The sequence below is a fragment of the Mesitornis unicolor genome, unplaced genomic scaffold (assembly GCF_000695765.1).
Source record: "Mesitornis unicolor isolate BGI_N332 unplaced genomic scaffold, ASM69576v1 scaffold879, whole genome shotgun sequence".
NCBI lineage: Eukaryota > Metazoa > Chordata > Aves > Mesitornithiformes > Mesitornithidae > Mesitornis > Mesitornis unicolor.
In genome coordinates, this window is record NW_010207741.1 from 1,524 (window position 1) to 27,500 (window position 25,977).

The following is a 25,977-nucleotide window of genomic DNA, read 5'->3' on the forward strand; positions in this document are numbered from 1 at the left end:
TCTGATGATGATCTAGGGAGAGATTTCAATGTACAGTGAGGATAGTGATTCTTCCTGAGGCTGATGCTGAGAAGTCTTGTTTGGCCTTCGTTAGTGGAAATTTTTTTAGGTTCCTTGGGTGTTCCTTTGTGTCACATACATAGTAGGAATGGCTGGATTGTTTTTGTCTTCTGGATAAAGGATCATTTTCTGTCCACCACAGTAAGCCATCTGTGTCAGCTTACTGAACACTGGGACCTCCTCCACTGGGATCTCTTGAGGGATTGCATGGGATATTGTTGCTTTTACAGTGCAATATGAAAAGGGTCATTGCCTCAATGCTTAAGTTAAATGCAAAGTAGTAGTTGTGACATAAAACTAATGTATGCATTCTTCAACCATCTGACTAGTGAAAGATTGTTTATTTCTTTTTAGTTTAAGAGTATTTGATAGATTCATTTAGCATAGGCTAGTAAACCCTTACATTCACAAGTTTCTTCAGCCTCCCTCACTCATTTCCTTCTTGCTACACACCTACAGATGTGATACATTAACCTTGAGATAACTAACAGACAGACTAATCCTCCTGTAGATCAAGGAAATAGGAATGCAGCAAAGACAGAGTGTCAGGTGTTAATACGTAGAGAAGGATGTGTCAGCTTATTTTTGTAGGACTGGAAATAGAAAGAATGTGGCACCTATTCTCTTGCAGTCTGTGTTGGCTCCATAACCAGTTACGCTCAATGCTGTTAGGCAAAGTGATAGTTTTTCTAAAGAAAAAGATAGATAGATATTCCCCAGGGCCCTGCTAGGTGATGCTTTGGTACAACACTTGTTATCAGAAAAAATGCTTCTGCTAAATAGCCCCCTCGCTGTCCCATATGAAATCAGCAAGCAGAGGACTCTGAGGAGTGCAAGGACTTGGAGCTCGTATTTACAGCTCTTATTTATGATGTGGAAAGCTTGAAGGGCAAGGTGGGGACCAGTCTGGGTTTATGTTGAAGTCCCTGAGGTTGACCAGCTCCTGTTTTCATCCAGCATCTGTGAGGAATGAGATCCCCACCCCTTCAGTCTACAAGTCCAATCTTAACATTGATCCTACCTTGCATTTGCATCTCCTCTCTATCTGTTCTGAGAAGATGATTGGTCTAAGTGACCTCCAGGGGTCCCTTCCAGCTTAAATATTTCTGTAAGCTAAGACAATGGAAGAAAAGCAAGCAGCTAAAGGAGTGTTCAAGGAGCTGAACAAAACTGACAGGTGGTTCCTTACTGACCTTATGTTGGCTTGTTTGTCTTTTCACAGTCTGCCAGCGAGGGTTCTACCGTCACTCCCTGGAGACTAAACGCTGCCTGAAGTGCCCCCCCAACAGTATGTCTGATGAGTTAGGGGCTACGTCTTGTTCCTGCAATGCAGGCTTCTACCGAGCACCTTCGGAGGGCCAGAATGTCGCTTGCACCCGTGAGTCACAGATAGAAAGAAAGAACAGTATCTATACAGACTGGGGTATAAACTTACTGGGAGCAGCCCTACAGAGGAGAACTTAGGGATATTGGTGGGCAAAAAAATTGGACATGAGCTGGCCATGTGTGCTTGCAGACCAGAAAGCCAATCATATCCCGGGCTGCATCAAAAGCTGCATGGCCAGCAGGTCAAGAGAGGTGATTCTGCCCTTCTACTCCACTCTCGTGAGACCTCACCTGGAGTACTGTGTTCAGCTCTGGGGTCCCCAGCACAAGAAAGATGTGGACCTGTTGGAACGGGTCCAGAGGAGGGCCACAAAAATAATCAGAGGGCTGAAACACCTCTCTTAATGAAGACAAGCTGAGAGCTGGGGTTGTTCAGCCTGGTGAAGAGAAGGCTTCAGGGAGACCTCATTGTGGGTTTGAATACTTAAAGAGGGCGTATAAGAAAGATGGAGAAAGACTTTTTATCATGGCCTGTATTGACAGATCAAGGGGCAATGGTTTTAAACTGAAAGAGAGTAGATTTAGATGGGACACTTGGAAGAATTTTTTTACAATGAGGGTCGTAAGACACTGGAGCAGGTTGCCCAGGGAAGTTGTGGATGTCCCATGTTTGGAAGTGTTCAAGGTCAGGTGTTGGATGGGGCTTTGCACAAGCCGATCTAGTGAAAGATGTCCCTGCCCATGGCAGGGCGTTTGGACTGGATGATCCTCAAAGGTCCTTTCCAACCCAAGTAATTCTGTGGCTCTGTGGACAAGGATGTGGGAGGAAACAAAACACTGGGAAATGAGGATGAGAGATCAGAGGAGAAGAGTAGGCTCCTGAGAGGGTTGAGGGCTCCATTCGAAATGCATCAGCAGATGGGAAACTGCAACAGTATTTTAAGTGTTAACAGCTGGATCTAATAGTTTCTTTTGTGCTTCTTACAGGTCCCCCCTCAGCTCCCCGCAATGTCAGCTTCTCCCTTATTGGCACTCAGCTGAGTCTGTGGTGGCAGCCACCCAGTGACCACGGTGGGCGAAAGGACCTGACTTACACAGTCTTCTGCCAGCGCTGCCATTTCCTGTTGTGTGAGCCGTGTGAGGCCAACGTGGTTTTCTCCCCCGGTGCCTCTGGTCTCACTAAACCTGCTGTGGATGTGGACGGCCTGGAAGCTTACACCAACTATACGTTCACTGTTGAAGCCCACAATGGTGTCTCGGGAATGGGACCTGCTCCCCAGAGAACTGCTCCAGCTGTCTGGGTCGCAGTTGGACATTCAGGTTAGCAGAAGCAGAGGGAAGTTCTTCCTGCTCATCAGGAAAAGGAAGAGGAATCTCTGTGAATGTTTAAGCTTTCTCCATCTTCTCCATCTGTCTGCCACATGTCTTGGTATGGTATGATAAGGGCTCTAAGGCACCTCTGCCTCTGACATGTAAAGTCCATATATTGCAAAAAATCTGACTAAACACAACAGAAATCCTGCTGTAACTGAAAAAAAAAAAGCTTTGAAAGCACAGAGCAATGAGGATGTTAAAAACATGTAAGTTCTTGACACATTTCTGTAGTTTAGCTTTGCGATGGCTAGTTTGGCTATTATAGAAAAGCGCTTAACAGCATTGATGCTTTCCCCAAGTACTGACTTAGTGACAAAATAGAACTTTTCTTCCTGATGCTGTGTGGGGGCAGCACAACTCTGAACTAGAAAAGCAGAGCTACTTTTGGCTTTCCTCATCACTTCCTGCTGGTGATGAAGGGCAAGGAGAGAAACAGGCTTGACTCTTCAGTCCTTGCAGATTGTTGAGAATTATCTTTTTATTCATGAACAGCGTGCATTTGCAGTCAGCTGAGAGATTTTGAATGCTGAATTTCACTGTACCATTATGAAGTGGAGCTGCATTCATAAATCACTCAGGGTAGTTGTGTTACTGCTGCTGTAAGAGCATAGAATCCTAACATTTTTATTTCAAGTTGAACACCTTCAGTGCAGTGCAGGATTAAATGTAATTTCTTGGAACACTGATTTCGTTTTGAGGGCCAAAGTTATGCTTCCACTGTTTGGGTAGAAGCATACTACTCATGGAAAGCAATTAATTACAGCCAGAGACCTCATTTCCCTTTCACCACAGAAGAGGAAGATGAGGGAGTGGCAGTGGCAGTGGCAATGAGAGTCATTTCCAGTTGCATGGTATGGCCAGAGAAGGAAATGAGAGAGCTTCTGGTGGAGAGCAAACTGAGTCTGCATTGTGTTTGTGTTTCTTCCTTATGTTCTCTGCTCTCCACCGCAGCTCCAGTGACAGTATCCCAGTTTATCCTGACCCAAAGAGATGACAGCAGTCTTTCTGTTTCTTGGCTTGCCCCGCGCCAGCGCAGCCGGACGTCAGTGGAGTATGAGGTCATGTTCTTTGAGAAGGTGAGGCCTGCCTTATTTGTTCTTTCCCCTTTCACCCAAAGGGGTGGAAATGTCCTCTTTTCTCAGCGTGTATTTGTTAGTTGACCCTGTTTTATTTCTGCAGGGAGAGGAGGCGCGTTACACAGTGAAGCATCTTCTTGAGCCAAATGTCACCCTGACAGACCTGCAGCCAGACACAGCCTACCTGCTTCGTGTGAGATCTATCACACCCCTCGGGCCTGGGCCCTACTCCCCAGAGCAGGAGTTCCGCACCCTTCCACCAGGTAGAGGACAACCACTAGTATCTCATTTGGGAGAAGCTCACTTCTCTGTCAGATTGTGAATTTGCAAGGTACATGGTTCTCTTTTTGTGTTCTGCCAGCTGTAAGGCACAGACACTGTGCCCTTGAGTTCCTTGTCAGCAGGGCCGAGCCTGTTGCCTTGTGAAAATGTAGGACAAGGAGACATTTATCCTGTTTCCTTGCTGTCATATAAAATCCACTTATGCTTCCCCTTTCAAAACTGATCAGTCTCAGGTTTGTGTTTTGTACTGGCAAATTACTTATCAGCCCTTTGTCTACTTCTTCTCAATGACATTTTGATTCTGGCTAATGTTTCTAAGTTTGAATGTTAGCAAAATTATAACCATATGCCTCCTTTTGTGTGGAAGTTACTAGTGAAAAGGAGAACTCAAAGGACGTCACTGCTATTTTTTCCCCAGCTCTGTAACTTCCACTGTATGTAGTCCAGCCCCTGAATGTAACTCTGCCCAAAAGGATGGTATGTGCTGCTGAAAAAAGTTCACCACCAAAGCACAAAGTGTAGAAGGCTAAGCTGTTGAGGCCTCTGCAAGGAAGACCTTTCTCCTGTGTCAAAGAACATCTCATGCAGGCCCCACATCCAACCTCCTCTTTCCTTGGGTTACCCCAGAGACTTCTACTTTATCAAAAGTTTTCAATGATAGATTTTGCTCTCTCTTCATCCCACACATTCACAGTTCTCTTATTGGCCCTGTGGATAATTTTAGAAATGCATCCATTGAAATGATGCCTTTGAAGTGCTAGTTTTATTGTAGTGAAACAAGGAGGTGGAAGCAAGCAAGGGCGTAACTCAATGTAACTTAAGTTACCTGTGTAAAGGCTGATAAGGAGTTGTGATACCATGACTGGAATGTCATTTACAGATTGGGCTTTTTTTGGCACCAGAAGCTTTTTGAGAAATTTTCATGAAGTCACGGTGCCAAATGATGATGACATAAATGATCTTTAACCAATAGAATCATGCACCACAAATGCTCTGGGGAAAATATGTAAGCTAACATGTACCTTAGATGGTTTTGATTATAAAAGGGCATGCTAGAAAATACTTTACTCAAGATTATGCTTTTTTAAAATAAAATGATCATCTCATTATGTCAAGACAAAGGTATTTTGAGTATGAAAGGGATTAAAAAGAAATGCTAGCAAGGTTTCATTTTGTGGAAGGAGTTCTTTGATAATTCTAGAAGCATCGTTTAGCTGTGAAGGTCTAGGGATTGTAGTGGAACAAGATTTGATTTTAACAAAAAAGAACATTAGCTCTGCCTCCTGATTTCTGCTTAACTAAGCTGGTGATTTTTAATAACTTTAGTGGGATGAGTCAGCATCAAATTGAGCAAGAATAACAAGTGTTAGATAGGCTTTACAGATGCTGACCATTGGACTGGATGTTAGGAAACACTTCCAGACACTGTTGTCATGCAGCTGTTCCTTCTTTTAAAATCTGCTCATTCATTGAAACAATTACTTTGGGAATTTTCTTTCTTCTGGATGTTTCCCTAAATCTTTTCAGGGGAAAAAAATGAAAAAAGGTAGATCCTCATTAGATATGGATATGAACACTTTTCATTTATGTGTTTTTATTTTTTAATAGCTTTTTAAGATATGGGATAGGTTTAAAAACACATGCTTCACCAACAGAGGTAATTTAGCATTTCCTCTGATTAATCCAGTTACACTGTATGGAAATGGATGGCTTTAGCTTGAGAATCTGAATGGAAGAAGACAATCTGAGTTATGTGAATACTATCCCAGTGCTATCCAACCACAAAATGAAACCATCTGCTGCTTAGTTTTGAGAAAGTAGGAATATGATGTTAGACTGCAAGTTCAGAAGTCAGTACCTGCTTGTTTCAAAAGCCCTAAGCAGACAGTGGTTTCTGTCAAGGCAGTTAGGCAAAGGACCAACTCCAGATATTGATGCAAGGGGAGGGAGGAAGTTAATTTCATTAACAAGAAGCGAGTCAGGTTAGGCTGTTGGGGAAAATCATGGCTTTGCTGTGTCATAGTCTAAATTATGACTAAGCAGAGTCTGATCTGAAAGAGCAGTTGGGAGAGGAGTGGGAGGGAAGGAACAGCTGTTCTTCGTTTTTGCAAGTGTCATGGAATTTATGTGGGAGATCAGACACAGGGATAAATTACTCACAAAGAAGACCAAGACTCTGTAGATGAGGGTTGACTAGATACTCACCAGAAAGTGCTCCATGCACATGAATAACAGTACGATAGGACTCAAACCTGATGGGTCTGCTGCCTGGAAGACAAATAGCCATAGCTTACCTAAGACTATGGACTGGTAGAAGCCACTTGCTACATTCCAGACAAATGGTTCTTGGTCTTTTAAATGATATGGCCTTTCTCTTTGCTTCTACAGGCACGGGAGCTCTGTCTGGTGGAGTCATAGTCTCTATTATCTTTGGAGTTCTGCTATTTATTGGACTAGTTCTGGGACTTCTCATCTTTCGGCGAAAGTGAGTGTTGATTTTTGGCATTGAGAAAGATATAGATGTAGGAATAGCTGAGCTATGGAATCTTGAGAAAGGAAGGGAGGCCTTGCTTTCTCAAAGGGTATTAAATAGTTAGTTAGAGAAGAAAGAGTAAGACCAGTGTGGTGCAGCAAGACGGAATGAGTCTCAGTAAGTAACTTCAGTTACCAAGACTGGAGGGATTGATATGTCTGTAAGATAATGCTTGCTGCTGAGGACAATGGGATTTCTCAGTTTTATTATAATCCAGCACTATCATACTGTTACCATGACAGATGAATAAAAATATTGTTATGGTATAATCATTTCTATAGCTGCTGATCAATTAAGTGGACAATACACATACCCAGTCATTTCAAACCATTTTCCATTTACCATTACTTTAGTGGTCCTCTACCCATATATGAAATTCTACTTATTTTCAAAATATCTATAAAGCTGCTATTGTTTGGTTTTAAGAAGATCAGGTATTATACTGAAAGTGTAAAGAAAACATAAAATAAATAGAAGTTCATCTGTATTTCAGCAAGCAGAAGGATGAACAAAACTACCTGCATGGAAACAAAGCTCCATTTCTAAATGTAAATGAAGCATCACATTTTCATGCTAGCTGTACTCTCCCTAGTAGGTGCAGTGTCTAGTCCCGCTTTGCTCTGCACTACTCTGAGCTCTGTCCCTCACCAACTAGGGCAGACACCCTTGGAAGTCTTACTTTTCTCTTTGCTATCTGCTGACAATTTTATTTTCATGGCTGCTTCTTATGTCCCAGGCAGACTCGTCGGAGACAAGCACGGCCAGATTACAATACTTCGGGCTTTGATCGAGGTGAGCTTTGAAGGGATGGTAGAACCAGGGATGGAATGGGTTGGAAGGAATGAAAAGAAACAGTAGTTTGAAACCAGACACTGGCATGGACTTTCTGATGTAATTTGCCTGTTCCCCAAACAGCTTTAGTCTTCAATGTATGTTTGGTAGATTTGTTTACTGCCGTTGTCAGAATCCTGTGGATTCACCTCTGCTTCTGTAGCTCTTTGCCCTGCAAAGCTCATCCGAAGGAATGACAGGTTAATTTGCTCTTTTTTTTTCCCTTTACCATAGAGAAGGTTTGGTTGAAGCCCTATGTAGACCTCCAACCATATGATGACCCCAGCAAAGGGGTGCTGGAATTCACTAAGGAACTGGACATCTCTTGTGTCACTATGGAGAATGTGATTGGAGAGGGTGAGTTACTTGTCACTCTCCCCATCTTTTAGTTCCCCCATGCTGTTATCTTACTGCCTATTCCTGAGTTCATCTGTGACCTTTTGCCTCTGGTTGTCCTCAGGGGAGTTTGGGGAGGTCTATCGTGGGTCTCTGCGGCTCCCAGGGAAAGAACGAATTGTGGTTGCCATCAAGACCTTGAAGTCAACATATTCAGACTCGCAGTGGTGGAACTTCCTGCGCGAGGCAACGATTATGGGGCAATTCAATCACCCGAACATTGTGCGTCTGGAAGGAGTTGTCACCAAAAGTAAGTGTGTGTGGGAAAGAGCAGACACTGGCACACTTCTTGGGCCTTTCTTAGAGAGGATTCTGTCAGAGAGGCTGTGCTGGGAGAAGGCAGGCCTTGTCATGTGAGCCTATGGCAGAGAATGAATAGGGAAGGAGAGGTATGGATTTCCAACAGAGTCATGAGGCAGTGTTAGGAGAGGTCTTCTTGGGTTGGGGAGTGGATAAGAACTTGGCATAGTGTAAGGGATGCTGTGGGGTTGTATGTGTGACATGGGGGAATACAGAATCATTGGGACGTCTAAGGAGAAGCGTCAGCCAGCTGTGCCAGTGGAGTAGGGATGTTGGTTGGGGTTGGATATGGTTCTCTGTGTTGGGGCAAAGTGGAAAGCATTGAAAAGCAAGAGTATGAGAACTGCAAAAAGGCTGACACCTTCTTGTCTTCCTCAAGGGAGACCAATGATGATCATCACTGAGTACATGGAGAATGGAGCACTGGATACCTTCCTCCGGGTGAGTCTCCAATCTGTAATAGGCTTGTGTAGTGCTGGAACTTGCACTTGGCCTGGATTTAGGACCCTAAAAGAAGACTGAAAATAAGATCTAGACATCCACTTACTTTCTGCTCACTAACATTGTCAATCTCAGCAGTTGAAGCTTGATGCCATCCAGTTTGTTCGGTGTCCAGAGTGCTGTCTTTGGCAGTTGAAATGCAGGTGCCTAATGATGACTCTGGAGACCACCACTAGTCCCTTAGTGAGAACCTGTTGGATCCTTGGGCTGCAGCATTGCCTTTTTGCTTGTTCACCAATGCCCACTTTCCCAAGCTGATAAGGCTAGAAAGCAAGCAGATTGGTGTCACTTGACCAGGATCTTCTCTCACTTCTTCTTTCATGCAGGAGAATGAGGAAAAATTTAGCCCTGTGCAGCTTGTGAGCATGCTGCAGGGAATAGCTTCTGGCATGACCTACCTTTCAGAATACAACTACGTGCACCGGGATCTGGCTGCTCGCAACATCCTGGTAACACGCGGTCTTCAGTGCAAGGTGTCTGACTTTGGTCTCTCCAGAATATTGGAAAATGATGCGGAGGGAACCTATGAAACCAAGGTAATGCAAAAACAATCCCTCAGTCTCATAAATGAAATGGGGGATCCTGCTAGATAAAAATGGCAGAATTTCTTCACAATAGGAAACACCAGGCATGAGGAAGATTAGGAAGGAAAATCTCTGAGAAAAACCCATAATAGAACTGCAAATCACAGTGTGTGGGTGATTCAGAAGGTGTTGCTTTCCTGTTTGGAGTCCATGTTGATTTTGTTTGATTCAGAGGAACTGTGGTTTTGAAATAAGAGGTCTGATCTTTTGGACTTGATTAACTAAATCTAGCTTTTAAGATAGTCCTGCTGTGATCAGGGGTTTGGGCTAGAGACATCTACAGGTTCCCTTCAATAAATGTTCCAGTGATTCTCATGTCTGGTGTTATTCAAAGTGGGGCTGTGACTGGTGTCAGGCTCTTACTCCCACAGCAGTGGTTTTGTGTAGCATTCAACTGGACAAGAGGGCTTAAACTCATTCACTTTCCAAGATGTTTCTTTCCGTTTTGGAAGTTTCCCCAGGGGTGGTTACATATAACTTCAAGTGAAGTGCACCGAGTCTTTGAACCATTTAGTAAGCTCCTTACCTGAAAGTACTGGAGAATTGCAACTCAATGATACATGCTGGATACACTATGTCTCTGCTCTTTTGCAGGGTGGTAAGATTCCCATCCGATGGACAGCCCCAGAGGCCATTGCTCATCGAATTTTCACCTCAGCCAGTGATGTCTGGAGCTTTGGCATTGTCATGTGGGAGGTGCTGTCGTTTGGTGACAAGCCATATGGGAACATGACCAATCAAGAGGTAACAAGCACTGAGCTCAAGTGCTGATCAAAAAAAAATAAACAAGGCATGTAGGTCCAACTTCTGTAGATCTCCCTCGGCCTGCACTCTTGACATTCTTTTGAATGCATAACTGCTGTGTTTCCCTCCCTGCTAAAAATCAATACCACCAAGTCAAGGGCAATAAACATTGGGCCTCTGAACCCAAGTGCCAACAGCAATGAGCCAAAGACTGATTAAATCAGCCATGGCCTTTGGGTCTGAAGTTGTTATATGTTGGTTTCTTTCTCCCCTTCCTCTGGCTCTGGAGTATTATGTCTGGTCTCATACTCATTCTAGGTTTAGCACATTTTTGAGGTTAGCACACACTGTTGAAATTATTCCTCAGAGTATGGTTCTCCTTTTGCTACCAGGCCTGTGCCAGGATCATTTGTTCCTCAGTTCTCATGAACACGTCCCCTGAACGGCAAATGGGAGTTTGGCTGGTAAAGGATTGAAAGTACCTGCATATGCCACTTCACTTCCCTTAGGTGTCCTGATCCTTTGCTGTGCTGCCCAAACCCTACTTTATCTATGTGTAAAGAGCACTCCTGTGCTCTTGGCAAGATTTCTTTCTGTCCTCTGTGCAGGTGATGAAAAGCTTAGAGGAGGGGTACCGTCTCCCCCCACCTGTGGACTGCCCATCTATCCTCTACGAGCTCATGAAGAGCTGTTGGTCACATGATCGGATGAGGAGGCCTCATTTTCAGGAAATCCGGGCACAGCTGCAACATTTCATGTCGAGTCCCCAGCTCCTCCGGCCTCTTGCAGACTTTGATCCCAGGTAAGCAGGCTATTACTGGAGGAGGAGTGGTTAACTGGGAGATTTTCACTGTCTGCAGGAGGAGGAGAGGTAGTGCTAGCAATGCAGGCTGGCAAGAAGCACCTTGAATGTTTGGTGTGAAGGAGATAGCAGTCATCTCTCTCTCATGGTGACAGAGGGCACAGCCGTTGGCCTGGGCAGTCTGACCTCACTGTGCAGAGAGCAGATAAGTTGGCCTAGCTTGGGCAGAGGGTGCTTGCCCTTTAGCTGCTGTCTCATGGTACTGGCCATCTGAGGTAGTTGCCTGGCTAATGAGGGCTTTCTCTGTCTTTAGGGTGACACTCCGGCTCCCCAGCTGCAGTGGATCTGATGGGATCCCCTATCGATCCATCCCTGAATGGCTGGAATCCATTCGCATGAAGCGCTACATCTCCAACTTCCGCACTGCCGGCCTGGACACCATGGAGTCCATCCTGGAGCTCACTGCTGAGTAAGGGCAGGCGAAGCTCCCACAGTGCAGGCACCACAAATAGCTGTGTCTGTCCCTGCACTGCCTGAACAGGCACTCTTATTTATCTGGAAAGCTTCTCTGTACAGTTAAATAGAAGTGAACTGGCTTCTTGCCCTAAAAGGGAAGAATTCAGGACATGGTTTAGTGGGCATGGTGGTGTTAGGTTGATGGTTGGACCTGACGATCTTAGAAGTCTCTTCCAACATTAATGATTCTGTGATTCTAATTAGCCCAGAATAATTGAGATCAGCCCATACTGTGAGACTAATTCCCTAACTGTCCATGCTTGAGGCTCTTCAGGGGCCTGATCTGCTCTGAACTCATGTCAGACACAAACAGCAAGGGGAATCAGTACATGGCAGACACTTCTCTAACCTGAGCATCTCCCCACCCTTGTAGGACTTCATCAGAGAATTTTCTTGCCTTGAACTCCCAAGGGGCTGGTGATATTCCCCCCACATCAGCCAGGTGCTGTTCCATCACAGAGCAAAGTCCTTCTAGGCTCCTTAGAAGGACTTGGGTCAGATGCTTTACCAACATGGGCATGTTCTATTGTAGGGTTGGAGATGTATAGCCAGCTCCAGCCAGGGTAGTTTCATAAAACTATGAGCAGGCACAGCGCAGGGACAGATCTGTTGAAGGGCCCACATCACAAGCTGACATGGACACAGTCCTGATGTAGTGGGAGCACAGGCCTAGTCACGAGGTGGGAGAAGCCAGTTGACTGGGTGGGCAGAGGTTACCAGGGAAGGGCATGAACATATAGAAGTTTCTTCCCTCTAGAGAAAATGTAGATGTAGGAGGAGGCACTGAGGGAAAGGAAGCTTTCTGAACTAATACTTGGTAACTGTTTCTGCCCTTGCCTGCATCCCAGTCCCAGCAAGAACAGCAATTAATTTTTTCCTTTCTTTTCCCTTTTCCTTCAGGGACTTGAAACAGATGGGAGTGTCACTCCCGGGCCACCAGAAGAGGATCCTGTGTAGCATCCAAGGCTTTAAAGAGTGATCAGTCTTAAGCTTGGTAAATGCCCATTCTTACCAGATATCACTTGGAATCATTCCTATGGCAATTGCTTCCAAATGAGTGACTGGGACAAGAAAAGCAAGCCAACAAGAACTGAAAAGGCTTGTGAGGCAACACCGCCTGCTCTCATTTCTGTTCCTCCTTGCTTTAGCTCTACAGCAGCCATCAGTACGTTTGAGAGCACTGATCTTGTTCTCAGCCCTGTCTTCTGTTGTCTGTTCTGTGCAGCACTGTAGTCCACGTACTGGAGTTCCAGACCCTCAGTGTATCACATGGAAACATAAGGATATGTACAAGGCAGGGTTGGGGGCAGTGGATAACTTTTTAAGATTGGAGATGAGACTTCAGATAGACCAGGACATTCAGAGAACACACACAGGGACACAGACATGTAGAGATTGGGCCCATTCACTCCCTGGTGTATGATGTCTCTTCTCACTTCAGCAGTATTCTGTCTTCCTTATTTTACAACAGAACAAACTATTCAGTCTTCCACAAGGCTGCTGGTAAGGGATATATTTTTTTAATTCAACTTTTCTTGCCTTAAACACCAACTCGTGGTGTACTTCTTTATTTGGAGGATAAATTATTACCTTATTACCATGTACCAGTACAAGGGTGGCTACCAAGAAGACGGAGACTCCCTTTTCACAAGGGGTCACATGGAAAAGACGAGGGGTAATGGACACAAGTTGCTTCTGGAGAGATTCTGACTGAACTCCAGAAGACATCTTTTTACCATGAGATCAATCAGACATTGGAACAATCTCCCAGGGGAAGTGGTAAATTCCCCTACACTGGTCAGTTTTAAGAGTCAGCTTGACAGGCTGCTGACTCATCTCATTTAAACTCTACTTTTACCTTGAGAGGTTGGACTAAATGATCCCTGTGGTCCCTTCCAGCCTGGTATTCTATGATTCTATTAAATTGGGAGCAGCAGCACACCTTGCTCTGACTTGTGTGACCACGTAACCTCAGCATGTTGCTGTTTTGCACATGCACACTTCAGCAGGGAGATTTACAGCTCTCCAGCCTGCTTCATACCTTTATTTGTGCCATGTACAGAAAACCCTTTAGGTACCCATTTTTCTCTGCGCCTTTTTAAAAGAGAGAATAGCCTTTTTTTTGCTGGATAGGGTATTTGTAACAGAAAAAATGTGTAAGTGGTCTGTCTTATTCCTTCTGTGTGGAGGAAACGTTATTATTTATCAGAACTCAAGACAGTTAAGAGACTGTAAATAATATTTTATAAATAAACCTGTGTTGGAGTTCTTTGGCTTATTTCAAATATGATTGAGACCTTTATTTTAGCATATATATCTTAAGTTCCAGCGGGGTCCTTACATCCATATTCAGTTGTTACATTTGTCCATTTAACTGCAGATAAAATGTGGAAATGCAGTTGCATTATGATTGAAGGATATGTATGCAGCTGATCACTCCAGACATTTTTCTCTAAACCCAGTTACAGCTGTATCCATCCAGAGAAGTATTAGAAGCTACTGCTGTGGTTTGATGAAATACATGTGAGTAGTACTTCTTTCTCCTGCAGAATAGACTGTCCAGAGGATAAAAAAAAACCAACAAAAGAGCCTCACTCTGATGTTCCTAAAAACCTCTTCCTACCTGGGAAGAGTATGTGCTTGAGCTAAGGCTAGGTTGGTGAAGAACGTGAGTGCCAGCCATTCAGCCATCAGGTACTTGCTGTAGATAGCTATCAGCATTTCCATAATTGAATAATGCTTTAAATTCTTAAGGCTATAAATTAAGAATCCTGCTCCTGGGAACGTCTTGCTTAACCATAAATGATAAAGAGTTAAGAAGCAGAGATCTAAGCAACTGCAACTTAAAGCAAGACGGCTGGTTTTTATTCAACATTGCAAGCAGTAGCGTATACACAAGGGAGCATAGTATACACGTACCTCAGCTACTCAAGTCACTGCAACTATGGTAAGAGATCCAGCCGACAAGATAAGCTCTTAGTGTGACCTCAATCTTAGTAATACACGTATATGTAACGTGAAGTATAGATAATACATAAAGAAGTTGCTACATGGCAGATATCTAGGCTAGAAGGTAAGCCCTGACCCAAGATTATGAGCTTGTGTCATGCCTATGGAAACTTTAGCCCATCCTTGCAGATGACAGAAAACTGGGAGGGGTTGATACATCAGGTAGTTGTGCTGCCATTCAGAGGGACCTTAATAGATGGGAGAACTGGGGAGAGAAGGGCCTTAGGAAGCTGAAGAAAGGGAAATGCAGAGCCCTGCAACTGGGGAGGAATGGCCCCATGCATCACTACATGCTGGGTGCTGACTGGCTGGAAAGTGGCTTTGCAGGAAAGGACTCACAGGTCTTAGTGAATGATCCACTAATGTGCCCTTGTAGCAAAGAGGCCAACAGTATCTGGACTGCATTGGCAAGTGCATCAGAAGTGGCTGGAAGAAGGCAGTTCTTCCCCTCTGTTCAGCATTGGTCAAACATCTGGAGCATCGTCTACAATTTTGGGCTCCTCAGTACAAAGGATGACATGCTTACTGGAGCAAGCCTAGGAAAAGACCACTATGATTTAGAAGGGATTGCAGCATTGGACATATGAGAGGCTGAGAAAGCTGGGACTGTTGGGCCTTGAGATGAGAAAGCATGGGTGACTCATCACTGTGTATAAATACCTGATGGGAGGGAGTGAAGAAGAGGAAGAGCTTCTCCTCAATGGTATCCAGTGAAAGGAAACAAAGAAAAAGACAATAAATTCCATTTGAAGGTAAGAAAAAAACTGACTGTGAGAATTGTTAAACACTGGAACAGGTTACCCAGGGAGGTTGTGAGTTCTCATCCTTGGAGCTATTAAAAAAAATGATGGGGTACATTCCTGAACAACCTGCTCTGGCTGACCCTGAGCAGGGAGGTCCCTTCCAACTTCAGCTGTGAGGAGCTGCTGAATCAGCTGGCCTGATGGAGACAAGGCTGCTCAGTGCCATGTCCTCAGGTACAGCCAGTAGCAAGCCCGAGCATGTATTCCCAGTTGCACTCATGCACACAAAATATCCATGTATATAATGTGTGCATGTGTGTATATATATATATATATATATGCACACACTGTACATGACTGGCCTGAGGCAGAAAACACAGCAGTCATGCAAGCGCAGCACAAACAGCTTGATCCTATTCTCTTCTCTGGCTGATCAGGACGAACCTGTTAGTGGGAAATAAGTACATACAGACTGTGGATCCCTCTAGTGTCCAACACTTGCTAGCCAGCAGCTGGCTGCATGATCTGGTACTGAGCTGGCCCCAGGATCCCCTGGTCTCCCAGTCAGATGCAAACTGGTCCAGGCTTAGCAGTAGCTGACTTCCAGACCCAAAAGTAGCTTGCTTGGGCCTCCTGGGAGCTCTGGCAGCTGACTCTTTTCCCGCATAAAAACCATGCCAACTCACGGCTCTGAAGTCTCTTACCCTACTCACCTACCAGCTACTCTGAGTTTTGCTAGTGATTACACATGGACACATACACCTACAGCTGGCATTTAGACCTCTACATGCACTGAAGAGAGTTGTATTTTCTTAATTAAAATTTAAAAAGTTAAGACAGGAGACTGCACTGATGACACACAGGGCATGGCCAGACAAGTATACTGTGTACATGTGGCCAGCCTTTCTGTGCTCCTTTTCCCTCCAGTTTTCCTATGCTGTTTCCTCTCCTTGATCACTCCCTTTTCCTGCCCTTGATCCTGCCCCTTCACATCTCATAACAAGTGGTGTACAGCTCCCCGATATTCTCCCCCCACACCCTATGTCCTGCAGAGGGACTAACCTCCCCTTGATCTATAACGTGACCCAGAAAGCCCTTCCCCTTGACTCTGTGGGACAAGTTTCATACCCAGACACTGGGGCTATAGTCCTCGTGTAGCTCTGGGAGGAGCTAGGTTAGAGTACTTCTCTCCCCATTATCATTTCTCTCCTCTGTGCTCCTTGGAGGTTGTGGGCTTTTAATCACATAATCCAGAAACAACCTCTCAAAACAATGCCTACAAACCAGCAAGAACTAAGATAAGAAAAGAGAAAGCAATGCACAAGTTGTTTCTTCTTCCCTCAGCCTATAGGAAACCTCAAAGCATTTACTGGATCAATTTGCAAGGAGTCATTAAAGATTTTCCCGAAACTGGCAAGAGAACAAGAGCAGGTTTCAGGTCTTTGAAGTGTAGAAGCACTGATGCTTACCACAAAGAGGAGTTTCACCTGCAGTAACCAAGACAGTGCCATGCTTAAAACCATAAACTTCAAGCACAAGCACTCCAAATAGTAGTAGTTCAGGCAAAGCAAGCAAATTGACCACTTTATTCCAGTCTCATGCAAGTGGATCATTAATAACTTGCCTCCCAGTGATACCATCAAGCAGTTCTGCTGTAATTTTGAAAAGGGAGACCAAGAGGTAGAGAGAGGAAAGGCCATTTTCAGACTCATCATCTCTGGAGGCTAGGTGGAACAGCAACTACACATACAGTCTGACTGCTTAACACAGCAATTCTCACGGGTAGCTGAACAAACACAGCAGACACGGTAATGGAAAAAACCCACATTTTATTGAATGCAAACAGTGGTTGGACAGTGTACTTATTCAAAAGGTTTGTTCAGTTTGAGTTTCTAGTCCAGGAAATGGGGCTCAGTGCAGTAACACTTGGAGCCAGACAGTGCATTGCAATTACACTGCAGCTTTCACTGACAGCCATGAATGAATCCCTACTGGAATAGGGAAGACGTTCCTCAGTCTGCCAAATCCTCATCCACGCACTGATATGCCTCCTCACCACGTGCTGCCCGTCCTGATGACGGTCTGTATTTGTAAACATGCATTCTTTGGACTGCTTTGCTACTCTGGTGCCCAGCCTGGCTGTCCAGAAACCACACTGGGAAACGATTCATTTTGGGGAGGGAAAAAGATTGAAAAAAGTTTCCAAACTCAGAAACAGAGTAAGATTCCAAACACTGCCAGTTTCATCTGGCTAAGGAAAAAAAAGTGACAAGACATAGCCAACAAAATCCATTAGAGACAGGAAAGCTATAGTAAGTTAGCTTTTTCCAGCAACAGGGATTCCCAGTATGTTCTGCCTCCACACTTTACTGAGGGAGGGGCAGGGAAAGACGTCCTGATAATGACATGGCACAAGAGAAAAAAATATATATAAAATTGAAGACAGAAGTGGTGCCGATCTTCCACCTTGTCAGGTCAAATCATCGCTGTTGGCTGCGTGGAGCAGAAGAATGCTCAGCCCTTCCCAGCACCTGCCACCAGGTCCTTCTTGCTGCTTCCACCAGGCGGTGGTGGAGGTCTGGTCCTTCTCCTTCAGGGAACAGCTTTTCACTCACCTTGATCATCATCCCCAGCCTGGAGTTAAGTGGCAACAGGAGAAGAGGTCCTTTCTTGGTGGGTGTGCAGAGTGAAGTCTAGGAGCAGTGAATCCTACATGAGTAAAGAACTGCGCTGGCGTAGTCTCCATTGGTAGCGATCTGCCTTGTCAGGCAGAGGGACGGGACAACGGCGGGGAGGGAGAGAGTATTGAGTGCAGGGGTCTCGAGGGGATGCCCACTCCCAGCTCCTCAGCGCGCCGTTTTGGCGCGAGCAGTGTGACACTTCATACACAGCACGTGCCCATCCAACGGGAAGCACCCGTTCTCGTCTGCTTCAATGGACAAGGGCTTCCCACAGTCCTAAACAGGGAAAGAAAAGAGGGAGGGAGCTCAAGGACAGCCACCAGCGAGGTTAAATGCATGCAAAGATGTAACAAATGTCCCAGTGGATCAGGGTAACGTCTCACAACCCACTGCTCTGTCTCTGATGATGGTAACGGGAGATACTATTTTGAGGGAAGAGCAAGCCCCTTCTGCGATCCCAGCGTAATTCTCCAGTATAGACAGTTGATGTATCGGGGACATTAAGAGACTACAGCCCTGCACAGTCCTTTTTTATGGACCTGTGGCCTGTGAATGTCGTCTTTTTCTGAGTCTGCTTTAAAATGCTTCAGATTCATTCAAAACAACCTTAGTGTTTGGTCAGGACAGACAACAGAGGGGCCCAGTTGCCGGTGATGGGAATGGGAAAGATGGGAGGAATGGAGGCACCAGGCTTACCTCACACTTGTAGCATTTCATGTGGAAGTTTTTCTCCAGTGCCACCACACGCACCGTCTCATCCTTCCCCGGCTCTGGCATGATAGGCTCACTGCAGACTGAGCAGCGTGGAGCGTACTTCCTGCAATCCACAGAAACACGGAGGAGACCGTGACCACCATAGCAGCATTCAACACAGGTTTCTCACCACCATGCAGCAGCGTGAGCAGCAGAGGTATAATAAATCACAAAGAGGTTTAGGTGCAAAAAGACTTCAATCGCTACAAGGTTCATTGCTGACTCGCTTTTAACTTCACGTCCAACAGATCACACAGGCAACCCAACCCCACATTGCAGCAAAATTAAACAGGTGTGAGGGAATCTGCCTTCTTTCAGACACCACATGCACATGCTCTCTCCATACCTGTGGTAGTCATCCACACAGTGAGGCTGGTTGGCCTGGTCCACAATAAAAGAGGTCCCCTCCAGAGGGGTATGGCATATCACGCAGGTGAAGCACTGCGGGTGGTAGGAGTTACCAGTGGCCTTCAGCATCCGGTCTGTGATGGTCTGCTTGCAGACACTGCACTTTTCCAAGGTCCCCTGCACCCAAAGGAAACAAGTGAAAGACATTAATCCAATCCCCCACCCCTGGGAGGCTGCACCACGGACAGGGAAGATGGAAGGAGGCAGGGAAAGAAAGGGAGCAAACACAGCACGCTTGGCTCTCTCCAGCAGCTTTCATCCCAGTGACTCACAGCATAGCACTCCTCGCAGAAGGGCTTCTCATCCACGTTGTAGAACTGCTGCCCCTGCAGCTGCTTCTCACATTTGAAGCAGGTGAAGCACTCCACATGGAAAAGGCAGTCCAGGGCCCTCACAGCCGGCTGAGTTCGTGACAGGGGCTTCCGGCAGAAGCCGCAGAGTTCTGTCAGTAGAAGAAGAAAGGGATTAGGAGAGAGGAAAACCCAACACAGTCTTAGTCCTGCTGCTGTCCACTGAGGGAACGCACCAGAAGTAGCAGCTTCTGCTGCGGGTGGATGCTCCATATCCTTCATTAGTTTCTGGGTCAACATCTCCAGCTCTTCTACCTCCTTCATGGTCAGACAGGAATTTCCCCTAGGGGGATCTGCACTGGAGCCTGTGGGTCTATGCTGCAGGAAGAGGAAACATTCAATCCTAAACGACATACACAGACTCCCTCTCATCCTGTCCCTAATGAACCTGCTTCTCTCTCCTTTCTGACTCCTTCTAAGGAACAATCTGTCATCCACTGTGCCTGCTTCTTTCCACCTTTACATCCCTCTCCACCACTGTCTCTAGTTACATCTCTCACTCAGATAGGCAACAGTCTCCGCTAGCCTGGGACAAACCCTCCCTCCTCATCCTCCAGTTTCACTCCCAGTGATGCTGTGCCTGTCCAAAGGCACTGGCCCCGTGGCTCTATTCCTTACCGAGTCTTTTGCAGCAGCAGGTTGCTCTGTGAGACGTGGCTTCTCCTGCACTTGGGGTCTTTCCTTCTGCTGGGCATAGGTGAAATTGGGAGGCTGTGGCCGAGAGGAGGGACCTGAAGGTGAAGGGGCTGTGAACTGGGTCTGAAGGGAGGTAGGATATCTCGTAGAGTTTGAGGGAGCCATGGGAACATTGGCACCCGATTTGGATCCAGACTTGGGAGAGCCAGCAACAGGAGGTGGGCTGAATTTAGGGGTAGTCTGAGCAGGAGGGAGAGAGGGGGGTGGAGGAACTGGTGCTGAGGGCTCCTTGCGTTGCTGTGGGGCTGCCCATGGGACTGGGACAGGGTTCAAATCTACTCCAGGAGGCTTGTAAGGCAAGCTTCCACTTGGCTTTGGAGTGAACTTGGAAGGAAAGGAATGAGGAGCATCTCTGGGTGCAGATGGTATTTCCACATGGGTTTTTGGGGCCGATGGCTTCTCCAGAGAACCTGTGGATCCTGGAAATATCTGTAAAGGGAAGCAACAGAGAGAAACAGGCAGTTACTAGCAAGGTGGAATAGAAAATATGCTGTCTACAGCAGTAAGTCAGCAGCTATCCCAGACCCACAATGCTAAGAGTTCCCAGAGCTTTCTGGTCCTTCATGTACACTTTCTCGCTATGGTTTAACCAGACACTTTCATCTTCAGTAGCACCCTTCTCACTACCTCTGTTCAGCAAACCAGTCACCTCTCCTTCCACCTGCAACACTCTGGGGAGCTCACCCGGGGTTTGAAGGGGTCATTCTTCTCCATGTCCTCCAACATTACGGACAGTGAGTCAATCTCAAGATCAACGCTGTTCATCTTGCCACGTACCTACACCACCGTCCATGAGGAAAGAGGGAGCAAAGCACGTTACAGGAACAGCCAGAGGACTGGGTGTAGCCCCTTACAACAGCAGATTTAGACACTTTGGACAGTGGTACAGATCTGCTCCTTGCTTCGAGTGGAGAGCAAGTTGGTGAGAATGAACAGGGCACAGTCTCCAGGGTCTACAAACAGTGGGGAAATGCACTGCCCAAAGGAAGTCACAGAGAGATTTAGGTGGGAAAAGACATCTGGAGGTCTCTAGTCCGACACCCTGCTCACAGCAGGGTTAACTCCCAAGCTAAACCAGGTTGCTCAGGGCCTTGTCCAGGTGATTTCTGAGCATCTCCAAGGATGCAGATTCCCCAGCCTCTCTGGGCACCTGTGCCAGTGTTGAGCCACCCTTGGAAGGGAACAAGCTTTTCTTCCATCCAAAAGGAATTTCCCTTGCTGAAACTTGTGTTCACTGTCTCTGGTTTTCTTGCTGTGCCCTAGTAAGAAGCATCTGTCTTCCTTCCAGCCCTCCTTTAGGTACTGCAGACTGCAGTTAGATCCCTGCCTTGAGCTCCTCTTCTGCAGGCTAAACAAACCCAGCTCCATATCGTGTGCTCCAACCTCCAATCGCTATGACCCTTTGCTGGGGTATTCAGAATTCCGCTGGGGTTACTACACTGCAGAGCCCAACTGGACACAGTCCTCCAAGATGCAGCCTCACCGGCACCGAAGACAGACAAAAGAGTAACCACTGCCCCTGTCCTGCTGACTACAGTCACCAATGCAGCCCAGCATGTGGTTGGCCTCGACAGCCACAAGGGTGCATTGCTGGCTTACGTTCAACTCCCTGTCCACCAGGTCCTTCATATGCAGAGCTGTAGCCTGGCCAGTTGACCCTAACCTATGCTGGTCCATGGGCTGGTAGCATTTTCAGCTTTCCCAGACCCCAGGGCTTCCTGGTGCAGAGTTCAGAGAGCAGTGAGAAGCCATCCCAGCACACAGAGCATCACAAGAAACTACACTTCCCTTGACCGCACTCACCTGTGGGGCAGGTACCTGGCTCACAGGCCCTTCATCAAACATTGGAGGCGGTGGAGGTGGAGGAGAAGGAAAAACGTCTTCTGGGGCTGGTGGAAAAGGCTCTTCAAAGGGTGGTGGAGGTGGGGGAAAAGCACAGTTTGAGGAGAAACTTGCCTCCTCTCCAGGTGGGGGAGGAGGTGGCAGCGGCAGCTCTAGGGGGAAGAAAGAAAACAAAGGAGAGTTTGGATCTTTTCTTAGTCAGCACAAACCTCAGGAGAGGTCATGAAGTAATTACCACAAGTAGATCCCCAGGACCCATCAAGGACAGCCAAACTCTGCAGGCTGGCTTTCACCCTGTCCAAAGCTATTTGCCATCACATAAACCTTCCTCAGTAGCTACTGCAATTAGTCACTGGGAATATTTCTTGTTTAACTGCAAAACACGTTCTTACTGTGCTTTTTCCCACTCTGATTTCTTTCATCCCCTCTCATTTTTTGGTCCCTTGCATATGCCAGTAACTGGCTTAGATAGCTGAATCCAGAACAGCATGAGAAGGAATGCCAGCAGACAACCCAAGACTCTGAAGAGCCTGCATGATTACAGGAAAATAAGCTGAACCCTCGCAGCTGGCTCGTAAGCACTACAAGAAACAAGCAGGCGAAAAAAGCAGGGGTAGAAACTACCCCTTATGCATATGAGGCATCTTTGAAACTTCTTTATTTTTTTGGGAGATGAAAACAGCTTTCCTTCTGGAGGCTAAAATGTCCCCATGCCCTGTACAGATTAGGACATGAGAAATTTTCCAGAACCCTTCTAAGCAGGCAGAAAAGCACCCAAATGCCTCAATCTCCTAGAAGAAAAACCCATAGCTTTCCACTTAATTCCTGTCTGCCAAAGATGTGGAACAGGCAAAGAGAGACATTTTCTACTACAACACAAATAAATGTGAATCCTCTTTCACCACGTATGGGAGAAGTTGTTCTCTTCTCATCCAAGCAGCAAAGAACACTGAAGACAACAAGACATAATGTCCACATCCCTTTTCTGGACACCCACCACTCTTCTGAGCCAGCTCCAACCAGGAGTAGGGTGAAAGACCACGTTTTTCACTCCTGCTACTCCATGTGCCACTTCTAACAGCAGTAAACAAACTGTCTCGTCTTTATATCCAGATGTTGTAAACAGACTTTATAAGGATTTCTCATCTGTAACCTTAGAGGGATGATACTGCCCTGTCGGAAAATGAAAGCTGAAATCTTCTTAGCCAGTGGAACGCATAAACTGCAGTGGTATGCAGCACCTCTTTCAAGCTTTCTTGTGCCACAGAAATTCTGCTTGGAGGGGGAAGTAATACTATGCTGGTATTTTTAATTTGAAACTACAGTTTGGGATCAAGTTTGTACACGCTTGCCTTTCGATTTATTGAAATGATCAAGAATATTGCAGAAACAAAGCCCTGAGCTGCTGTCATGTTGGTTTAGATGCACTAAAAGCCTGTTTTATTAATTATTCACACAAAGTTTCCCACAAAGTTACTATACGAGATTTATAGAATGATCAATACTAAATATAACATTCCCACAGCAATATTAACTTGGTCATCCTGTCACTTAAGGAAATGAGACCAACTGCTCTGCCTTTATGTTATGCTATTGTTTGTTCGGGGAGTGTCTGGGAAAGGGAGAGGACTGAAAAGACGCATCAGAGAAGGATCAAATCAGATGCATTTAACTGAGTTTTGGTGGTGGTTCTGTACTTCAGATGTCCTGCTGGCAGCCCTCACCCAATGGTGACACGGCTGCTTAAGGCAAATGTTTCTTTTGCTAATCTTTGTCAAGTTAGTTCCTCCATAATGAGCTTCATAAGGAAGGGAGAAGTGGAGAAAACAACACTCAATCCTCCACTCGCACTGTATATTGCAAAGTAACTTTTAACATCCATCTGTCTACTACTGTGCTTCAGGTGATGTGTCTGTGTCGGTTTGAGACCTTCCAACAGGCACATCCCTAATCCATACAACGACAGCAGAAAACCATAAAGCCTAAAACGGGACCTTAGATTACAGACACAAGATTCCAGCCAACAACATATGAGAAAAATGTCACCAGAATTAGCTGGTACAATTCTCTGAGAGGCCCTTGTGACTTAAGAAATGGAAAAAACAGGCTTAATAATTTGTCACCTCTGAGCACAGGACCAGCCTTCCTAGCATCAGGTCAGCTGCCCACTAACTTAGCATGCTAACCTAGAAAACACCAGTGTTGCACAGTTTACATCAGACAGTGAAAGGAAAGACATTTAAAACAGCAGTTAGCATTATCTGAACATGTGTCCTGACTGAGCTGCACCCTGATAGAGGTTTTGGGGTAATATGTACCATCAAGCATTCGCAAGAGGTCTCTATGGAAATTTCTGGTGGGCCCATGCTGATCCATTCCAACTGGGGAGCCACACAATCAGGAACTTTCTGCTTTTTAGAGAACACAAAAACAACCAACCAACAAAACATGAAACAAAAGAACACCCCACCACCACAGGAAATAAAAAAAAAAGAAAAAAAAAAATAAAACCACACAAAAGCAAGAAGTCACTCTACGCAGGAAAACACGCCCAACCCAAACCACTAGGAAAAAGTATAAAACTATACAAGCTATACAAACTCCAAGTCTCACTTCCTGTTTACGATCACTTCCACCATTTTTTCATGCACTTATTTCTTCCTCCCCATCTCCAGCAGGAGAGATGGCAATTGCAGAGTCCATGAGAGGGATCTCTACAGTCAGAGACAAGCAACTTGAGCCGAGATGAACCAAGAAGAACAGCATGATTCATCACCATCAGGGTAAACTTGCCTGCAACACATTTGCTCTCAGATGCGCTGGCCAGAAACTGACTGCAGTTACACAATCATGCACTCAGGGAATTCTATAAAAAAAAATCCATTGCATTCCTCCAGCATCAGTGCAACACAGGACTGCCTTCCCAGCTCCTTTCATAATGGAGATACTACATATTTTGAGATCCCTTTACAGTTGATGTATTTCATCCTGGAACCTGCCAGCCTCTACAGCAAGAGTATCCTTCACTGACAGCACTTGTGGCCCTGTTCTCACGTTAACCCCAGCCACAGACCTCATACTGTGACAATTTAAACGTGTATATTCACATCTGCCACATCAGTCCTCACGTACCTTCTGGCAGCAGGGGCATGGATGCTGACGGGATCTCCCCCACCTTCCCTATCTGAGCACGCTGGGCACCAGCTCCAGGAGGCGGGGGCAGTGACGGCTCTGGCACACCCCCAGCCTTGAAGGGGTTCACCTTGGGTTTAGGGGCGACCACGGGTGCAAACTTCTTCTGCGGGTTGTAGAAGGAAGGGGTAGAAATGTTGATGTTGACCGTGGATGTCATGCGGGTCCCCGGGGCACCTGGGGAGGCCATCTTCTCACCACCTGGCAGGAGAGAAGAGGGAGGGAAGATGCATGAAGTCAGTCTTGGGCCAGAGGCCTGAGCAGAGCACAGAGCACTGCCAGGATCAGCACATGAGAAAAAAGAGGAATGGCAGCAGCAGACAGCTGGAACGAGCCAGCACGCTTCACCATCTCGACTGGGCATGGCATTATCCACAAGGGGGTCCTTGCCACAGAGAAAACCAAGCTCTTCGCTGCACAAGAGCCCTGCACGCACAGACGCTGGAGAGGTCATCACAACGAGCATCATCCACCGAGCCCCGCACACTCAAACACGCTCTCCCAGGACTGGAATGAGCATTTCCTCACCCCCATTTACCCGGCAACGCCAGCCGGTTCCTCTTCACCTCAGCCCCCGCTAATGCCCCCCCTTACCCTCCTAACCCTGGCGCAACCCCCTGCCCCTTCCACCCTTTTACCGCCAGACCCCTGCATGCCGGGTAGGGGGGGAGCGCAAGTAGAGGCAAAACGACTGAGGGGAAGGTGTGAGGAGCTCCCTGCTGTCACATCCCCGGGCTGAACCCTCTGCTCTCCGGATCTCGCCTCCGCTTTCTCTCCTTCCTGTCCCCGCCGAGGGCGACAGCGGCTCCCGCCCACCCCTCAGGCCTGCGCCGGCGCCCGCTCCGCCCCCGCCAAGGCGGCCCTGTCAGAAGCCGCAGGTCTGATGAGAAGAGCCAGATTTCTAGGATTCCCTCGGTCCTGCAAATCCAGGCCAGAAATCTCACCCGTGCTAGAAACCTTGATGAAGCCAGATGCTTT

At 46.4% G+C, this 25,977-nt stretch overlaps 2 protein-coding genes across 2 annotated transcripts; one reads left to right on the forward strand and one right to left on the reverse strand.

Moving 5' to 3' along the window:
• Positions 1-1,282: 1,282 nt before the first annotated feature.
• EPHA1 (EPH receptor A1) lies at positions 1,283-12,304 on the forward strand (the record flags this gene model as incomplete). Its single annotated transcript, XM_010192203.1, has 14 exons — positions 1,283-1,438; positions 2,374-2,706; positions 3,712-3,836; positions 3,940-4,099; positions 6,507-6,603; positions 7,388-7,443; positions 7,717-7,839; positions 7,943-8,128; positions 8,558-8,619; positions 9,006-9,215; positions 9,858-10,007; positions 10,616-10,809; positions 11,123-11,278; positions 12,226-12,304. Coding segments are annotated over 14 exons (2,087 nt in total), but the record flags the coding sequence as incomplete, so codon positions are not given.
• A 5,595-nt stretch (positions 12,305-17,899) lies between these two features.
• ZYX (zyxin) lies at positions 17,900-25,653 on the reverse strand. Its single transcript, XM_010192202.1, has 9 exons — positions 25,638-25,653; positions 24,940-25,200; positions 21,769-21,959; positions 19,888-20,394; positions 19,446-19,587; positions 19,192-19,361; positions 18,858-19,036; positions 18,455-18,575; positions 17,900-18,034 (listed from the first exon to the last, which is right to left on the reverse strand). The coding sequence occupies exons 1-9, from the start codon at positions 25,651-25,653 to the stop codon at positions 17,924-17,926; spliced, it is 1,698 nt and encodes a 565-aa protein (XP_010190504.1). The 3' UTR covers positions 17,900-17,923.
• Positions 25,654-25,977: the final 324 nt, after the last annotated feature.

What these genes read in the sequence shown, in the direction of transcription:
- ZYX (XM_010192202.1), bottom strand. An exon ending in CATGCCCCTGCTGCCAGAAG is followed by an intron (nt 21,960 to 24,939) that starts GTACGTGAGGAC and finishes TCTTCCCCCTAG; the next exon opens with AGCTGCCGCTGCCACCTCCT. An exon ending in TGAAATGCTACAAGTGTGAG is followed by an intron (nt 18,035 to 18,454) that starts GTAAGCCTGGTG and finishes TTCCCTGTTTAG; the next exon opens with GACTGTGGGAAGCCCTTGTC.